Raw genomic sequence first — 16,324 nt, 5'->3', positions numbered from 1 at the left:
TATTTTACTAGTCTATTGTAGTCCATCTAAGAAATTAGGTTTCAAAGCTAGTGAATTTTTAAAATTGCTTTTTGGCAAATTTGAGCATTAGCATATCTTATAACAATTGATATTACAAGATGGTCACTGTTTTTAAGTTCTTTGAGTCCTTCTCTCAGTCTTCGGAACCTCTCGCTTCGAAACCCGATTCCAAACAAAAGAGAGGCATTGCTTTTGAGTGACTTAGGGCTACAACAAAATGTTATATATTTCAATGCAAAGGATGTAACATAATAATTATAAACGATTTTAGAGTACAATATATGTAATTCTCTTGAAATTTTAAGCACGCATACTTTTTTTAGCTCACCTGAGCCGAAAGCTCAAGAGAGCTTTTCTGATCAAAATTTGTCCGTTGTCTGTCATTGTAGTCGTTGTCGTCGTTGTTGTTGTCGTCGTCGTAAACTTTTCGCATTTTCATCTTCTTCTCAAGAACCACTGGGCCAATTTCAACCAAACTTGCTACAAAGTATCCTTGGGCAAAGGGGATTCAAGTTTGTTCAATGAAGGGCCACGCCTTTTTCCAAGGGGAGATAATTATGAATTAGAGAAAAAATTAATGACATTTTAAATAAATCTTCTTCTCAAGAACAAATGGACCAGGAAAGAGGACACTCATGTGGAATCATCCTAAGGTAGTGTAGATTCAAGTTTGTTCAAATCATGACCCCCGGGGCAAGAGTGGGGCCAAAATGGCCGACCCAAGTTTTACATAGGGATATATAGGAAAACTCTTTAAAAATCTTCTTCTCAAGAACCACTGTGCCAGGAAAGATGAAACTAATGTAAAATTATCTTCAGGTAGTGTAGATTCAAGTTTGTTCAAATCATGACCCCAGGGGCTAGGGTGGGGCCAAAATGGCCGACCCAAGTTTTACATAGGAATATATAGGAAAACTTTTTAAAAATCTTCTTCTCAAGAACCACTGGGCCAGGAAAGATGAAACTCATGTGGAATCATCTTAAGGTAGTATAGATTCAAATTTGTTCAAATCATGATCCCCGGGCTAAGGAGGGGCCAAAATGGCCGATCAAGGTTTTACATAGGCATATAAAGGAAAACACTTTAAAAATCTTCTTCTCAAGAACCACTGGGCCAGGAAAGACAAGACTCATGTGGAATCATCCTCAGGTAGTGTAGATTCAAGTTTGTTCAAATCATGATCCACGGGGCAAGGGTGGGGCCAAAATGGCCGACCCAAGTTTTACATAGGAATATATAGGAAAAATCTTTAAAAATCATCGTCTCAAGAACCATTGAGACAGGAAAGGTGAAACTCATGTAAAATTATCCTCAGGTAGTGTAGATTCAAGTTTGTTCAAATCATGACCCCCGGGACCAGGGTGGGTCCAAAATTGCCGACCCAAGTTTTACATAGGGATATATTGGGAAACCTTTTAAAATCTCCTTATCAAGTATTCAAAGTCATGATTAGTGATATTTATATGGAATCATCCTCAGGTAGTGTAGATTCTAGTTTGTTCAAATCATGAACCCCCGGTGGGTTAAAATTCAAGCCCCCCCCCCCCCCACCTCAGTAAACTTTTAGTTCTGATCTGATATGTGCTTTTTCCTAGCCGATGTGCTCAGGTGAGCGCTGTGGCCCCTGGGCCTCTTGTTCATTTTCTCGCCCCCTCCCTTTTTTGAGGAGATATATTTAGGCATTTGAAATCAAATAAATTTATTTGATTATCACTTCTGTTTCTATGGATGCAAGACCGACAGACAGACCGACCCCCCTTCTTGAAGGGGGGGAAATCATTTATATGGTAAGAAATTTAAGAGTCGGAAAAATCTTTTAGCTTCTGTGACAGAACGCTAGGGGGAAAGTCGCCTAGATCACGTGATTCTCTCATGGGCAGAACAGATGCAGATGCGCGTTAAAATCGGAGAGGGCTACTTTTAGTACAGATATCTTTTTGGAAGTTATTCAATTAATTCGCGAATTTTCTGATCGCCCCTCATATAAAACATTTTTTCTCTCTGCTCAACGAATCATTAAAAAAAAACGACGGCATAAAAACGTATCTTTCATGTTTTTTTCAGGTATCCCTGTTCAAGAACTGGTTTCATGCATCGCATTATCACCCGACGTTTTTACTATATCTATTAAGCACTGAACGTGAATATACAAACGTGCGTCTTTCAACGTTATGTATCAAATATTATATAAATTCTATGAAAATCAATCTAAATTTTGTCATATTATATATCCAGATAGGCTTTCAATACAGAAAACACCACTAGCAATGTTAATTTTGAAAATCATAAAATTGCGAGGGACCAGGGATAATTGCTTTCTCTATATGCATTTGACATTTTTTCTTTTACCATTTGGTTTAAATAATGAAACTTTCATTTTCCAACACTGTCCAAAAATATTTTGATCAGATACCTTTTGAAATAATTTAAATGTTTCTGAAAAACCGTATTGTTTATTTTCCTTTCATAGGGTACAAATATAAACTTAGGGCCTACTTCAAGATAGTTTCAATACCAGAATGATCAAAGAACATTCAAAGTTGCAGGGATCAATGATATGAAAATTATTTAACAAAAGACATCAATTTCAAGCTTTATTTTGAGGTGTGCTTAATTTAACATTGATTTTAGAGCTATCCTTCCTGGCTGCAAGCATGATACTTAAGGCTTGTTGCAATTAAACCAAATAATAAATCAATAACCAGTAATATTTCTTCATATTCTGTCTTTTTGATCATGTTATAAACAAGAGGCCCACGGGCCTTATAGGTCACCTGAGTATCATGTAACAACTTTCCAGCGATTGTATTTGGTTCGTGTTTTAATCCAAAAGCCTTGAAATTCACAAATTTTGAAAGAGGCACCATTGCTTATCAAAGGGCAGATTTCAAAGCAATAATTTATTTTTAGTCAAAGTACCCCCCCTGGTACCCCTGACCCAGCGGCCCTGAAATTATCTATTTTGAAAGAGGCCCCTTTCTTCATTACAAGGCCAGCATTTTTTTATGTTTAGGGTTAGTTATGAACATGAGAATAAAAAAGTCCCAATGGAGAAGGAAATAAAAAAATATATTTTGATAAATCAATTATTAACATTTGTACATTCTTTTTTTTTATGCTATCCTAATAGGCTCCTTACCACTGGACACATAATGCTTACAAATAGGAAAGTAGAACATTTAATTGCTTATTTCATCATCTGCCAGTTTGGGCAAGTTACATAAATTTTGTGATGTTGATCAAAATATATTTTAAATAATCAATTCTTTAAAAGTCTTTCAATATATCTTCATTTTTTTAATATGTGTTAGGTGAATGTGTAGACATTGTTCTAAAATTTACTTGATGCCTAAAATTATAATTCCTATCATAAAACAGACAGAGAGTACTGGGGAGTAGGGTGAACATTTTTTCAATTAAGTGTAAAATAATTTTTCTGGCTGATACAAATGATACTACCTGCCTGTATAGTTTTGTATATTCTTGCCTTTTACTAGTTGAATTATTTTATATTTCTTCAGGTTATTGTTTATTTCTTCCTCAAATGGACTTAACTTCTCCCATAGTTTTATTCATTACATCTGATGCATAAGCAACCCTTTTCTGAAGAATGATGTTTAGACTGTAAGCTATAACAGAGACCTAAACAATGTCGCTGGTAATATGCAATAGCTAACACGGGCAGTTTAAAACCTGGGGGAGGAAAATAATTTACAGGCAGATACTTTTGAAACGAATACATAATTATCTCACCAGCATGTCATTGTGCAACAAAGTCGTCAGCATTTTATTTGTCCTTTGAACGGGTGAAACGTTTTGAATGGCACTCTTATCGATGAATTTTACACTAAACCAAGCTATCTTCTCAGATACCCGCCGTTTCATCGTAAAACCGGAAGTGCGAGTTCGTAAATTTGAAATCTCGATCCCGACTCAAATTTGACATCGGAAAGAAAAATTTTTTATAAATATTTTTTTCATAAAAATTAAAAACCTTGAGCGGAAGGTTTGTAAAACTGAAAATAAAATAAATCCTGGCCTTAAATATGTAATTAGATCATTAGCATATTAACCAGGAGCAAAGGATAAGATGTTCAAAGAATTCATGTATTTCACTATATAATCATTAGAGCCCCACCCTAAAACAAGAACCCATGACCCTGGGGCCATAAAAATCACAATTTTGGTAGAAGCACTCTTGCTCATCATAACTATGTACTTAGTTAGTTTATTTATACCCAGGAGCAGAGAAGAAGATTTTCAAAGAATTCATGTATTTTCACTATATAATCAATAGAGTCCCGCCCTAACGCCAGAACCCCTGACCCTGGGGCCATAAAATTCACAATTTTGGTAGAGGCACTCTTGCTCATCATAACTATGTACTTAGTTGGTTTATTTAATTCCTAGGAGCAGAGAAGAAGATTTTAAAAGAAATAATGCATTTTCATTACCTATTTATTTAGCCCCGCCCTAGCATTAGAATCCCTGACCCCAGGGCCATGAATTTCACAATTTTGGTAGAGGACTCATTGCTGATTACAATCATGCAAACAGTTTGACTGCTTGGTGTCCAGGAGTAAAGAAGAAGATTTTTAAAGATTGCATTAATTTTAGTGGTTTTGGCCCCACCCCTCAGGCCCCAGGGGGACAGGGACCATGAAATTCACAATGTTTGTTCCCCTTCACCCACAGATGCTGTATACAAAATTTGGTTGAATTTGGTTTAGCGGTTTCAGAGAAGAAGCTGAAAATGTTCAAATGTAAACACACGCCGAACGACGGACGCCGACGGACAAACACGGATGGCAATAGGTCACCTGAGTGACTCAGGTGACCTAAAAAGGGGGAGTCCTGTGGCCCATTTTTCTTTAATAAAAGTGCTATAACTTATATAATTTTTTTTCTGGGAGCAAATGCGTACATATTCATCTACATATTGATCTATATAAATTTCATTTACAAATAAATAAAATTAATAAACATACCTTTCCATGTAATCGAGTATAAGATTTGTTACTTTTCCAGAACCCTTCACAATGATCACAGGAATGTTTCTTTTCACAGACTCTACTATCTGTTCTATGCTGTTTATATCCCCTTCAACCAAAACTCTAACAACAGGAATAGGTAGCACTGTAAATGAATAACGAAAAACAAGATATGTTTGTGTAACACTAATGCCCCAGTATGACAACATATATAGAGAGGTTTTGAGTTTTTCAAATGCTTGTTAAACTCTGAAGTTAAAGTTAAAAGGAGAAAAATGTTGGTATCCAAAGGAAGATTTTGTCACAAGGAATATGCCTGTGAAAAATGAAACCCTATTACTAACTGGTCTTATGTTTTGCGTACGTTTTTTTCAAATATATCAAACTCTAGGGCCAGGGTAAAAAAGTCAAAAATACTATTATATCAAGGAAATATCTTGACTCAATAAATGCACATGTGCAAAATAAAAGTCCTAGTACAAACTGTTCAAAAGTTCAGGCCAAGGTTAAAGTTTTGAAAAGTCTAGGTCAAGAGATTAAATTCGTTGGTACCTTAAAAAAAAGACTTCTCACATGGAATATACATGTCAAATATGAAACCAATAGCCCCGACCACTTTAATGGAAATATTGATTTTTTTGCGTTTAAAGAGATAGACAGACAGACGGACGGGCAGGACAAAAATTATAAACACCGAAACTTCGATAACGGGGACATACAAATATGTTTCAGTTACATAGGAAAAACTTTAATGCAAAATCCAAACGGCGATAGTCGGACTTGTTGGTATCCAAAGGAAGGGTTTATCATAAGTAATATGTCTGTGAAATATGAAGGCCCTAATGGACATTTTCGAATGGGTGAACTTCTAGAGCTATCAGCGACTATGACTAAACAAGTGTGGAAAGCATGTTGTGCCAAAATGAAATAACTGATACAAACAAATGATATACATGTAATCTAAATCAATCAAAATGGTTATTGGATACATTCGATTCTGCATTTTCAAACGAAAAAAGGATTCCATACAATATCATATTACATCGGCGCAAAATACAAAATTTCAACAAAACTATCATACTATTAAATGATGAACTATATTTTTAATATATGAACCACAGTACTTCTGACCCCTTGAAAATAGTTCAAATAATCTTTTAAGTAGGTTATCAACATTAGCTCGGGCTAGTTCGAAAGAGAAATTTGGAGTTTGGTTCGCAATAACCCGTGTTCATAAATCTTGGCTACAAATTCTGAATCAGAAGTTTGAATTCGAGTACATTCTCGAAATGTAGGTTATAAAACTTACGATTAAACAAGAGGGCCATGGACCTTATAGGTCACCTGAGCATCATGCAACAACTTTCCAATGATCGAATTTGGTTTATATATTAAGCTAGATCCCATGGAATTCACAATTTTGAAAGAGACACCATTGCTCATCATAACCATACACTTAGCAATTGCTTAGTTTTGTTACTTAATACCCATAGGCAGGGTAGGGGAACACTAATGCATTTCAACTAATCAGTGATGCATGTATTCAGCAATAATCAGTGGTGTCCTTACCACACATGAACTCCTGACCCTAGGTCCTCATATTGCACAATTTTTGAAAAGGCACCCTTGCTTATCAAAAATGTTTGATTAATACCAAGCAGGTTTGGGGCGAATTACATCGTAAAGTAATGCATTACATTACCATTACTTCACCAATTTGGGCTTAAATTACCTATAGACTATTTTCTAAAAGTAATTCATTACATTACCATTACTTTAGTAAGGTAATGCATCACCATTACCATCACTTTTTGAGGTTTAAAAAAAAAAGATATACAAAACTTTGCAATTTTTACATAAGCATGCATCCACTCCCTTCAAAACTAAACATGATAAATGATAATTCAAATTTGACTTCAAGTAATAGTATATATAACGCTGCCAATAACATGCATTCAAGGAGTTCAAGCTTTTAAAGTGTCAGTTATTAAATAAATACAGTCAAACTTGTTTTAAGAGGCCACCTTTGGTAAGTCTGGAAACTGGCCACTTAAGACAGGTGGTCTCTTATTCCAGTTCGCCCTCGAAAAGGACATTCGGTGAATATATAAACAACATTAAGCAATACAGTTAAATTAATTAATCAAATAATAAAACAGGTCAATTTTACAAAAGCTTTAATGTATATATAATAATTCAAGCTCATTTAAAAAGAATATTAAAGAAATTGGAAATATTTATGGTTTTGTGCATGTTTCTGTTCCAACATATTGGTTAAACATCTTGCATTCATCAGTGTGCTTTTGCTACTGTAACATTGAAATATTAAATCAATATTTATAAGTATTAAATAAATTCTTTTAATTTTCATTTGAAGAAATACATGCAGTGCCTGACTATTCTCTTTTTTTTATAAAGAAAAAAACCCGACAAAAATACAGTTTAATGGAAAATAAAGCATAGAAATTAAAGTAAGAATAAGTCAATAAAAATTTCACTTTCATATGTTCAAAAATGGTCAGCAGTGTAACCCCCCCCCCCTTAATTAATCGGCAATTAACTTACTTGCTGAAGTTTTTAAAGCCAGGTAAATTTTATTGTTTATCAAAGCTGTCAGAGTTTCTGGGTAACATACACAGACACACAAATAAAATTAATCAGTTGACCAGAGAGATGTATATACGCAGTTGAAAATTATTCCACAACACAGGTGTCCTGTGCAGTAGAGCGTAACTAATCCCTATCGATTGTCTCCTGATAGTGAAATTCACGAGATAATTATGCTACATGAAGCACTTTGTTTTCACAAGAGTAGCAATTAGGGCTTCTACATGGAATCAAAATTTAAAAGGTGTGAATTTCTTTAGCTAGAGCAAAGTATCAATTGTAATTAAATCCTTTTAATTTTTCAATCGGCGATCTTGAAAAATAACTACAAATTGATCTAACAGGAGAAACATTTTTTTTCATAAACACAAACAGAGTTCAGCGTATCTAAAAGCAATTTGTTTAATTGCACTAATAGGTTAAATTGACTATCAAGGATATAATTACCCATGCCAATGCGTTTAAAAGACGTGATAGAATCGTACAAGTGACGAAATGGCCGCCTATTACAGTGTCAATAAGGCTGTGGGTGAGGATTTGAGTGGCTGCTGGCCGCGTTACACAGGTGGCCGTTTATTCCAGTTAAAATATATAGGAAAAATCGTCGGGGGGAACTGAAAGTGGCCGCTGACCGCGAGTGGCCGTTGATTTTGGGTAGCCGCTAAGACAAGTTTGACTGTATAAAACTTGTACAATATGAACTTTTTGTGTAATTACTTTTAAGCAATTAAACTTTTGGGGCACTTTAACCCCTGCCCAAAATATCTAATAATACAACATAGGCTATTTTTATATGGTATCTAATGAAAAAAAATTAATTTCTTAGTATACTCCATAGAAAATAATGCTTTGTAATGTTATGTAATGCCAGCATTACACAGGATCTTATGAAGTAATGCATTACATTACCAAACATGTAATACAAATTTTTGGGCATTAAACATTACTAGCATTACTTTGAGTTCATGTAATGCATTGCAATGCATTACCTTTACAATTAGCATTACCCCAAGCCTGATACCAAGGGGCAGATTTCAAACGATTAATTCATTTTCAGTATATAAATAGCGTCCCCCCTTGATCGTACCCCTGACCCTGGGGCCTTGAAATTCAAATTTCTGGAAGAAGGGCCCTTGCTCATTAAAGGTAGTTCATCTGCTTAAAAACAATGAAAAAAGGAGATTTTCAAAGACTCAATGTATTTTCACTATATAATCAATAGAGCCCACCATAACACCAGAACTCCTGACCTTCACAATTTTGGAAGATGCACTCTTGCTCATCATTACTATGTACTTATTTAATACCAAGGAGCGGAAAAGATTTCCAAAAAAATAATGCATTTTCACTATATAATCTACATATCCCCACCCTTGCCCTTGACCCTGGGGCCACGAATTTCACAATTTTGGTAGAGGACTTAATGCTCATTACATTCATGCCAACAGTTTGACTGCTTGATGCCCAGGAGTAAAGAAGAAGATTTTTAAAGATTGCACTAATTTTAGTGGTTTTGGCCCCAATCCGCAGGTCCAAAGGAGTCAGGGACTATATAATTCACAATTTTTGTTTCCCGTCACCTATAGATGCTGTATACCAAATTTGATTTAAATTGGTTAAGTGGTTTCAGAGAAGCTGAAAATGTTCAAATGTTAACACTCGACGACGGACGAAAACGGATAATAATAGGTCACCCGAGTGACTCAGTGACTTGAAAAGACGTATAATGCTGAAAGCTTGGATGAGATTTACTACGACAAATGAAATACTGGGAAGGCATTTCTACAAAATTTCGAGATGTTAGGAATGAATTGTTAACAATGATATAAAATTCGTGGTTTTATGAACCTAAGGGATGGGGGGCATTGGAGCCCCTAATCCTTATATGATCATTCAATATATAATATAATACAGAAAATTAAGCTACTTTATGTATATGTACCCCACATAAGTATATCTGATGACATTTTTTTGTTTGTGAAGGAACAGATGTGTAGCTTCAGGGGGCTAGGGGGACCCAAATGTAAAAAAAAATCCTTTTAATGTTGAAAATGTTCATTAAACAATGCTCAGTCCCCCCCCCCTTTACCAATTTTTGTTGCAGTATAGTTAAATAGGGTAATGTTGTAGTTAATGAATAAAATTTAGTAATGAAAGATATTGGAACTTATTTTACGTGTCAGGTTTCTTCGAGCTAGTCAAATTTCCCCCTGACTGTTCAACACCCTCCTAACCCTACTTTTAAAAAAGGAAACGATGCTACCTACCTGAGTAGGTTTTCTTTAAAGGTGTTCACCGAAAATGCTTGGTTGTATCCTCAAACTTGAATAGTTCTTACGAGTCTGGAATTCTTGGACCAATTTTTTTTTTATTAACCCAACTTAATTTTATTATTCTAAGAAGGCAAGGTTGTATGGTATGTACTTCATCTACATATGCTATGTAGTTTATGTTAAAAAAAAAACCCTTAGCGATGCTTGACGACATCCCATTCAAGGTGTAAAAAACAGTTTAAATGCTTCATATACTTTACTTAAAATGTTTTTGCGCATAATGCACTCCATACCGAAGATCCGTAGTCGCTAGTTTGTAAATGTTTACCCAACCGAAAATGTCCAATACTAACTGTTTAAATGTTATGGCCGAGGTAAGCACTATTTTAAAAATGGGTCAAAAGTCAATGTCAAATTTGATGGTACCATTTGAATTTCTTGTCACAAGAGGCACACATTTCAAGTGTGAAAGCCCTTGCACTAATAATTCAAAAATTATCGCTAAAGTTAAAATTTGTATTTTTTTTAAAGTTTGTCAAACTCGAAGGTCAAGATCAAGAGGTCAAATTTGATGGTTCTCAAAGATAGGTCTTATCAGATAGAATACATCTGTGAAAAATGAGAGCTATATTCCAACCCAATTAAAATAAATGGGCAAGATGAAAATTGTTGGGGACAAATTAAACGGATACACACAGCAAGACAGCTTAAACGACGGACAGGACGAAAACTTTACACCCCTGAATTTTAAAATAGTGGATATAAAAAAACTACAATAAGAAGGTTTTTCTTCCCTAATAAGTATTAATCTTTTGCTTCAATTTGATATGCTTTCACAAGTTACCAAATAGGAATTTTATTTAAATCATTAAATGGTCTTTCCAGTGACTTCACATTGATATTTTCAATGCTATAGTGGTACATCTCAGATAATTTCCCTCTATGATTAGAAAATTCACAGAAAATCTTACAAGCAGTTAATAAGCAAGAAAGAAGAAAGATTAGGAAAAAAAGTGTGTAAACAAAATGCCTTACACGTAACACGAAAAACGCCAATAACAATATCGCTTAATTTGAAAATTAGACGCCATACTGAAACATTGCCTTTCAAATGTTATCCTTAATACTATTTTTTTTACAATACCAAGTTTAAGCTGCTTTGTTTTCTTAGATTGCCTTTGTTCCTTTTCTTTCAGAAAAGACACTTTTTGCTCCTGGATGAAACATTCAAATTGTAAACGAACATCATTGAAGTTGACAGCAGTGTCTACAATCGTGCATTCAATATGGTCTTTCAATTCCCTCAGCTATAAAGTAAAATTGTTAACAAAAAAATAAACATGAATACGTTATATTAGGATAACGGAGGATATATTAAGTTAAACAGAAATGTCCTTGGCAACAAATAATATAGTTACATGTAACTATTATGATAACTTTAAGGCTATAAGACTTTTGTCTCTGTTTACTATACTGATTACACTGTGACGTTATGAAAACTTTGATTTACTTTTGTAAAGACGATAAAAAAAATTAACTGCTGCGTTCAATATTGAAAACATGATCAACTACAGTGACCAATATGATAACATTGGTAGTCTAAATTAATCCTTTGACGCTATGAAAACTTTGAAATACTATAGTGATCACTATGACACTATAGTGATTAATTTGGAAACAATTTACTTATAATAAGTGATTACTTTGATATTTTGATTTCCTATAGTAAATTATAGTTAAGTTTAGTATTCTTTTTTGGGATACTTTTTTTTCATTCCAGCATGTTCAATTTTATTCTAATTATCTAATATTTTCATATAACATCATCTGGTGAAGAACTCTACATGTAAGGTTACTTGCAAATTCTGAAATACACTATTGATTTTACAAAAAGCTGTAAAGAAATACTTCGACGCGTTTTATTAGTTATAATCCTTTCCTGATTCTATTACATACTAATCATAGTCTTTTATGATCACATTCTGCGATATATCAAAGACAATTAGATTTAATATGTGTGTTTTAGTTCAAACTAAATTATTCCGTCTTACCTTTGTGCTTTCTAAATTATCTTGACCATCAAGTTTAAATGGACTTGTGCAACGTTTCATTGGGGTTCCTGTACGATTCAAGTTACTCTGTTTAATGAAAAAAATATCCATGTAGTAACTGAAATTACATAAAACACATATGTTGCTTATCATAAGGATAAGTTCTCTTTATGTTTGACCAAATGTATATGATTGTTAACACTGTATCCATCGCAGAACATGAACAGGTGACATACATATACATGTATTAGTTTGAATTGAAACAATCCTATTCTGACTGAATTAAGTATAATTTTATGCGTTTTTAAAAATTAACTGATTATTTACTTTTCTTAAGAAGGGATGTTATTAGGGGTAATTAAACATTTTTTATATTTTTTTTTAGATTTCATTATCAAAAGAGTTTTCCTAATTTTTAAAGGCAGAATTCTGTTGTTACCGAAGGGCAAATATTCTGATATACTCACCCAAGAAGTCATGCTGCTTCTTTTAAATAACATTCTTAAAATACAAAAAAGTCAGAAATTGTTTTTGATTTATACAATTTATCCAAAAATGTTTTCATAACGTTTAAAATTACGTTTTGTTGTGTACGTTTTCTAAGCAACCGATGTAATTAAATATCGAACCCGAGCTACAGTACGTACCATTTAAACAGGTGAAAGTGAGAGGGTGAAATAACTGTTTACGCGCGGTGGTAACTGTTTCTTATATGATTTCGCTTCTTTTTGGGGGGAGGAGATAGGGTTTTAGTGAAAATGGCAGCTTTTGTGATAGATCTTATTCAAAAATGATATACAATCCTATATATTGGTCCTGAATATATCAAACAGATTGTCCTTAACGTAATTTTATTTAGGATGACTAATTAAATAATAAAATACTTTCTTTAATTGTTAGAACGGGAATGAATGTCGCAGCTGTTGCAGAAAAAATACGCGGGTTATGTAATTTTTTTCTGCAATAGCTGTGACATTCATTTATGAACTACAACCAAAGAAAGACATTTTATTCTTTATATTTATATCTGTTTTATTAACCATTTAATAATAATCAAAGTAGGATTAAGAAGATTAAATATTGTATAAATGATGCAAATGTCTTTGCACGTTTCATTGATGGAACAGCCACTGATCAAGAGATCTGTACGGATGACATGCCTAGTGTAGTTCATGCACTGATTAACGCAATGGGTTTTCTTAAAAAAGAAACGGAAAAAATATCCAGTGGATGTAAATATGATGAATATTAACAGTGCAAATATGTGAAGTGGGCATACAAAAACAGATCTATAAAGTTTCTGAACATTAATGGTGCTAATGGTCAGAAACAATTTTTCTGTATCCTGAATGTATGTGTGTTGATTCGATACGCAAGAGCATATACTACATTGGAATGATATCGTAATTGAGGCAAGTTATTGGCAAACAAGTTATGAACAATGGATATAAACAGACTTGTTTAAAGTCATTAATTTGAACGTTCTATGGTCGATATAACGATCGATTTTATTTTTGACATTAAAAGATTACGCGCTACTTTTGCCTGCAGAATAAAAATCAAAAATATCAAAAACTTATATGCATTTACGATAACGTAAACAGAGATTTTTTGATGAATACATCTAACTTTTCATAATCATAGTAATATTTAAAGATTAATTAAAATTTTATTTTTGCTGTAAGTTATATAAAGGTATATCGTACAAGTTTAAATATTCCTTAATCAATTTAAGTAACTGTAAAATCACATATTTTCGAGGGGTCATGGAATTTGATTTCGTGGTTAAAGATCTGTTCAGTGGAAATAAATGTGAAAAACTGCATTTTGTGGTGGACTTAAATTTATGGGTCCATAACTTGAAAGCAACGAAAATTAAACGCCCGCGAAAATTAGGAATTTTACAGTATATACTAACCTTTTCAATAACTTACAGGTAACTATATATTTACCTCTTTCACATCGTCTCCAAAGTTCAGTCTTATTGCTTTTACTGGTAAATTATTTGCATTCGTTTTGTCATTGTCACTGAGATGTTGATTTTGTAGATATGTGTAATCATCAATTGCCTCCAAAACCAGGGCCGACACACATTTTTCTTTCCCTCGCAATAAGATCCACGTGTCTAAAAATGCAAGCAAAAATAAGTCGGTTAAAAATTAAGTTCCTCTGACGCTAAAATCAATTGTCTTGATAATTGAAATATAAAAAGAAATTTATTTTACATTTGCAGATTCTAAAATTTCAGGTTGCGTTTATACAAACCATTTACAATATGTCTAAATGCATTAAACTGCCGCTGAAAAAATGCACAGTCGCATACTAAAATACAACTATTTTGCAATATACGTGTATTCTTTTTATTTAGCAATTTATATTTTCTTATTGAGCTCGCTTCCACCAGATGATTGTGATAGATTTAAGTCTTGTTGTAATGTTTCTGAGTTTTGCTATAAATCTTACCTCCACCACTATGCTTTGTTATAGATCTTATCCCCACCACTGTGCTTTGTTATAGATCTTATCCCCACCACTGTGTTTTGTTATAGATCTCACCCCCACCACTATGCTTTGTTATAGATCTTATCCCCACCACTGTGTTTTGTTATAGATCTTACCCCCACCACTAGGTTTTGTTATAGATCTTATTCCCACCACTGTGAGATTTTTAGTGCATCTTACCCCCACCACTGTGTTTTGCAGCCTCTATAAGAGCGTTCTGAAAAATTGGTCGAGGCCAAACCTTTGGCACAAAGGTTTGAGAATCTCCGATAATAGAGAAAACCAGTTTCGGTACATCATATCTAACCATTAGCTTCTCCCACAAAGACTTTATCTGAAACATAAATATTTTTTAAAGGAAAAATAACGGCAATACATTTTTTTAAACACAATATATTTAAAAATTAAAGAGTAATAGACAGCAGTATTATAATATCAATAAATCATCATTAGATTTTACCTTGGCGTCCATCTTCAGTCGTCTTACTGAATATATGTTCAGTTATGTCTTGCTTTTTATATGATCAAACCTATCTGGATCTTTTGAATGTTTATTATCTGATATCTCGTTCATTATTGTTAATAATGATGAAGCATTCACAATATGTTAAAAAAAATATATACTTTTGACAGAAGACTTATCGGTGTTAAAGAATTTTAAGTTGATATGCAGTTGAGTAGTATTACAACCCGGATATTTCTTTGTAAACGACCGAATATAGAAGAAAGATTCTTTTATTTAAAATAAAACCCCCCAACTTTGGTAAATAATTAAAAGGTGCACATAAAGCGAAAGATTTAATTCGTAAAATCATTCTTTTTGACAACAACCATAAGTAGAGATTTGAAATACTTTTAATTATAATGCCCTTTATGACACTATAAAGAAGGTCAAGTTTGGCACGATTTAATAAATAAGCGGGTCTCGCTAAGCTATGTTATTGCCTATAATAAATGTTGTATTGGATGCCGTCATGTAATATCCTCGTCTTTTTATTCTGAACGTGCAGGAGACGACAACAAACTCGCGATGTTATCAACACGGAAGTAATTTTCGTCGAAAGTGTTTTGTGGGCGCGTGAAGATACACTGTATAATAAATAAAAACATAATTTACAAGTTAATAAACAAGGTATAAAACTTCTATGCAGAAATAAAAAAAACAATAACGACTGGAACGATAAATTACGCCAGGCAAAATATAGCTGTAATTCACCTTTTTCTGATAAAGAGTGTCGAACATGAACAATTTATATAAAACAAAAAATGGGGGGGGGGTCGAAATAAAGAAATATGGATGTGGAAGATTGCAATGAACTTCAAACAAAAATTTCAATTTAATGATATCGCACAGAAAAAACTTATTCTTAGCTTCATATTTCAAAGCTGGTCATCTAAGGTTTCATACGGTTAAGAAGAAAAATGTTTATATGCACTGGCTCTTTCAAAACAATGATGTAAAATCTTTTACATAAGCAAAGGGGAGTGTACTTAAGAATTATCAAAATTTGACAGGCAAATTTTAAAGTGAAATCACTTGCAGTATGTATATAAAGTTTTGATTTTTTCCCAAACTTGATTAAATTTGGAATATAAGGACAGGCTTGAGCAGCAAAATGAGAAATATTTTGATAGATACTTTTAAAATTGTTTATTAAATTATAAAATAGTAGTTATAATGCCAATGTAAAGCTTTTTTCTTTTCAGATAATCAGTGAAACTTTATACCCACTTAATAAATTTTAAATCTGGAAGAATGCCAATAACTCTTTTTATTAGTTACGGCGAAGGCCTGTCTTTTCAATATAAGATTCAATTTTCATATCAAACGAGGGCTTCTATAAATATCATTACATGTAGTTTTATATTCTCTAGCTG

General features: G+C 33.2%; 1 protein-coding gene and 1 long non-coding RNA gene across 2 annotated transcripts; both read right to left on the bottom strand.

The window, feature by feature from the left end:
• Nucleotides 1–116: 116 nt before the first annotated feature.
• On the bottom strand, nt 117–11,455 carry LOC134251112 (uncharacterized; the record flags this gene model as incomplete). Its single annotated transcript, XM_062733478.1, has 4 exons — nt 11,432–11,455; nt 11,038–11,200; nt 5,011–5,158; nt 117–228 (listed from the first exon to the last, which is right to left on the bottom strand). Coding segments are annotated over exons 1-4 (447 nt in total), but the record flags the coding sequence as incomplete, so codon positions are not given.
• A 537-nt stretch (nt 11,456–11,992) lies between these two features.
• LOC134251116 (uncharacterized) lies at nt 11,993–14,717 on the bottom strand. Its single transcript, XR_009988671.1, has 3 exons — nt 14,627–14,717; nt 13,897–14,069; nt 11,993–12,031 (listed from the first exon to the last, which is right to left on the bottom strand). It is a non-coding gene; the product is annotated as an uncharacterized LOC134251116 (long non-coding RNA).
• Between the last annotated feature and the right edge of the window lie 1,607 nt (nt 14,718–16,324).

The sequence above is a fragment of the Saccostrea cucullata genome, unplaced genomic scaffold (genome assembly GCF_032062105.1).
Source record: "Saccostrea cucullata isolate Sc308-1 unplaced genomic scaffold, CSIRO_AGI_Scuc_v1 ctg1778, whole genome shotgun sequence".
Lineage (NCBI taxonomy): Eukaryota > Metazoa > Mollusca > Bivalvia > Ostreida > Ostreidae > Saccostrea > Saccostrea cuccullata.
The sequence above is the reverse complement of the archived record's forward strand: the minus strand, read 5'-3'. Positions and strand labels throughout refer to the sequence as shown.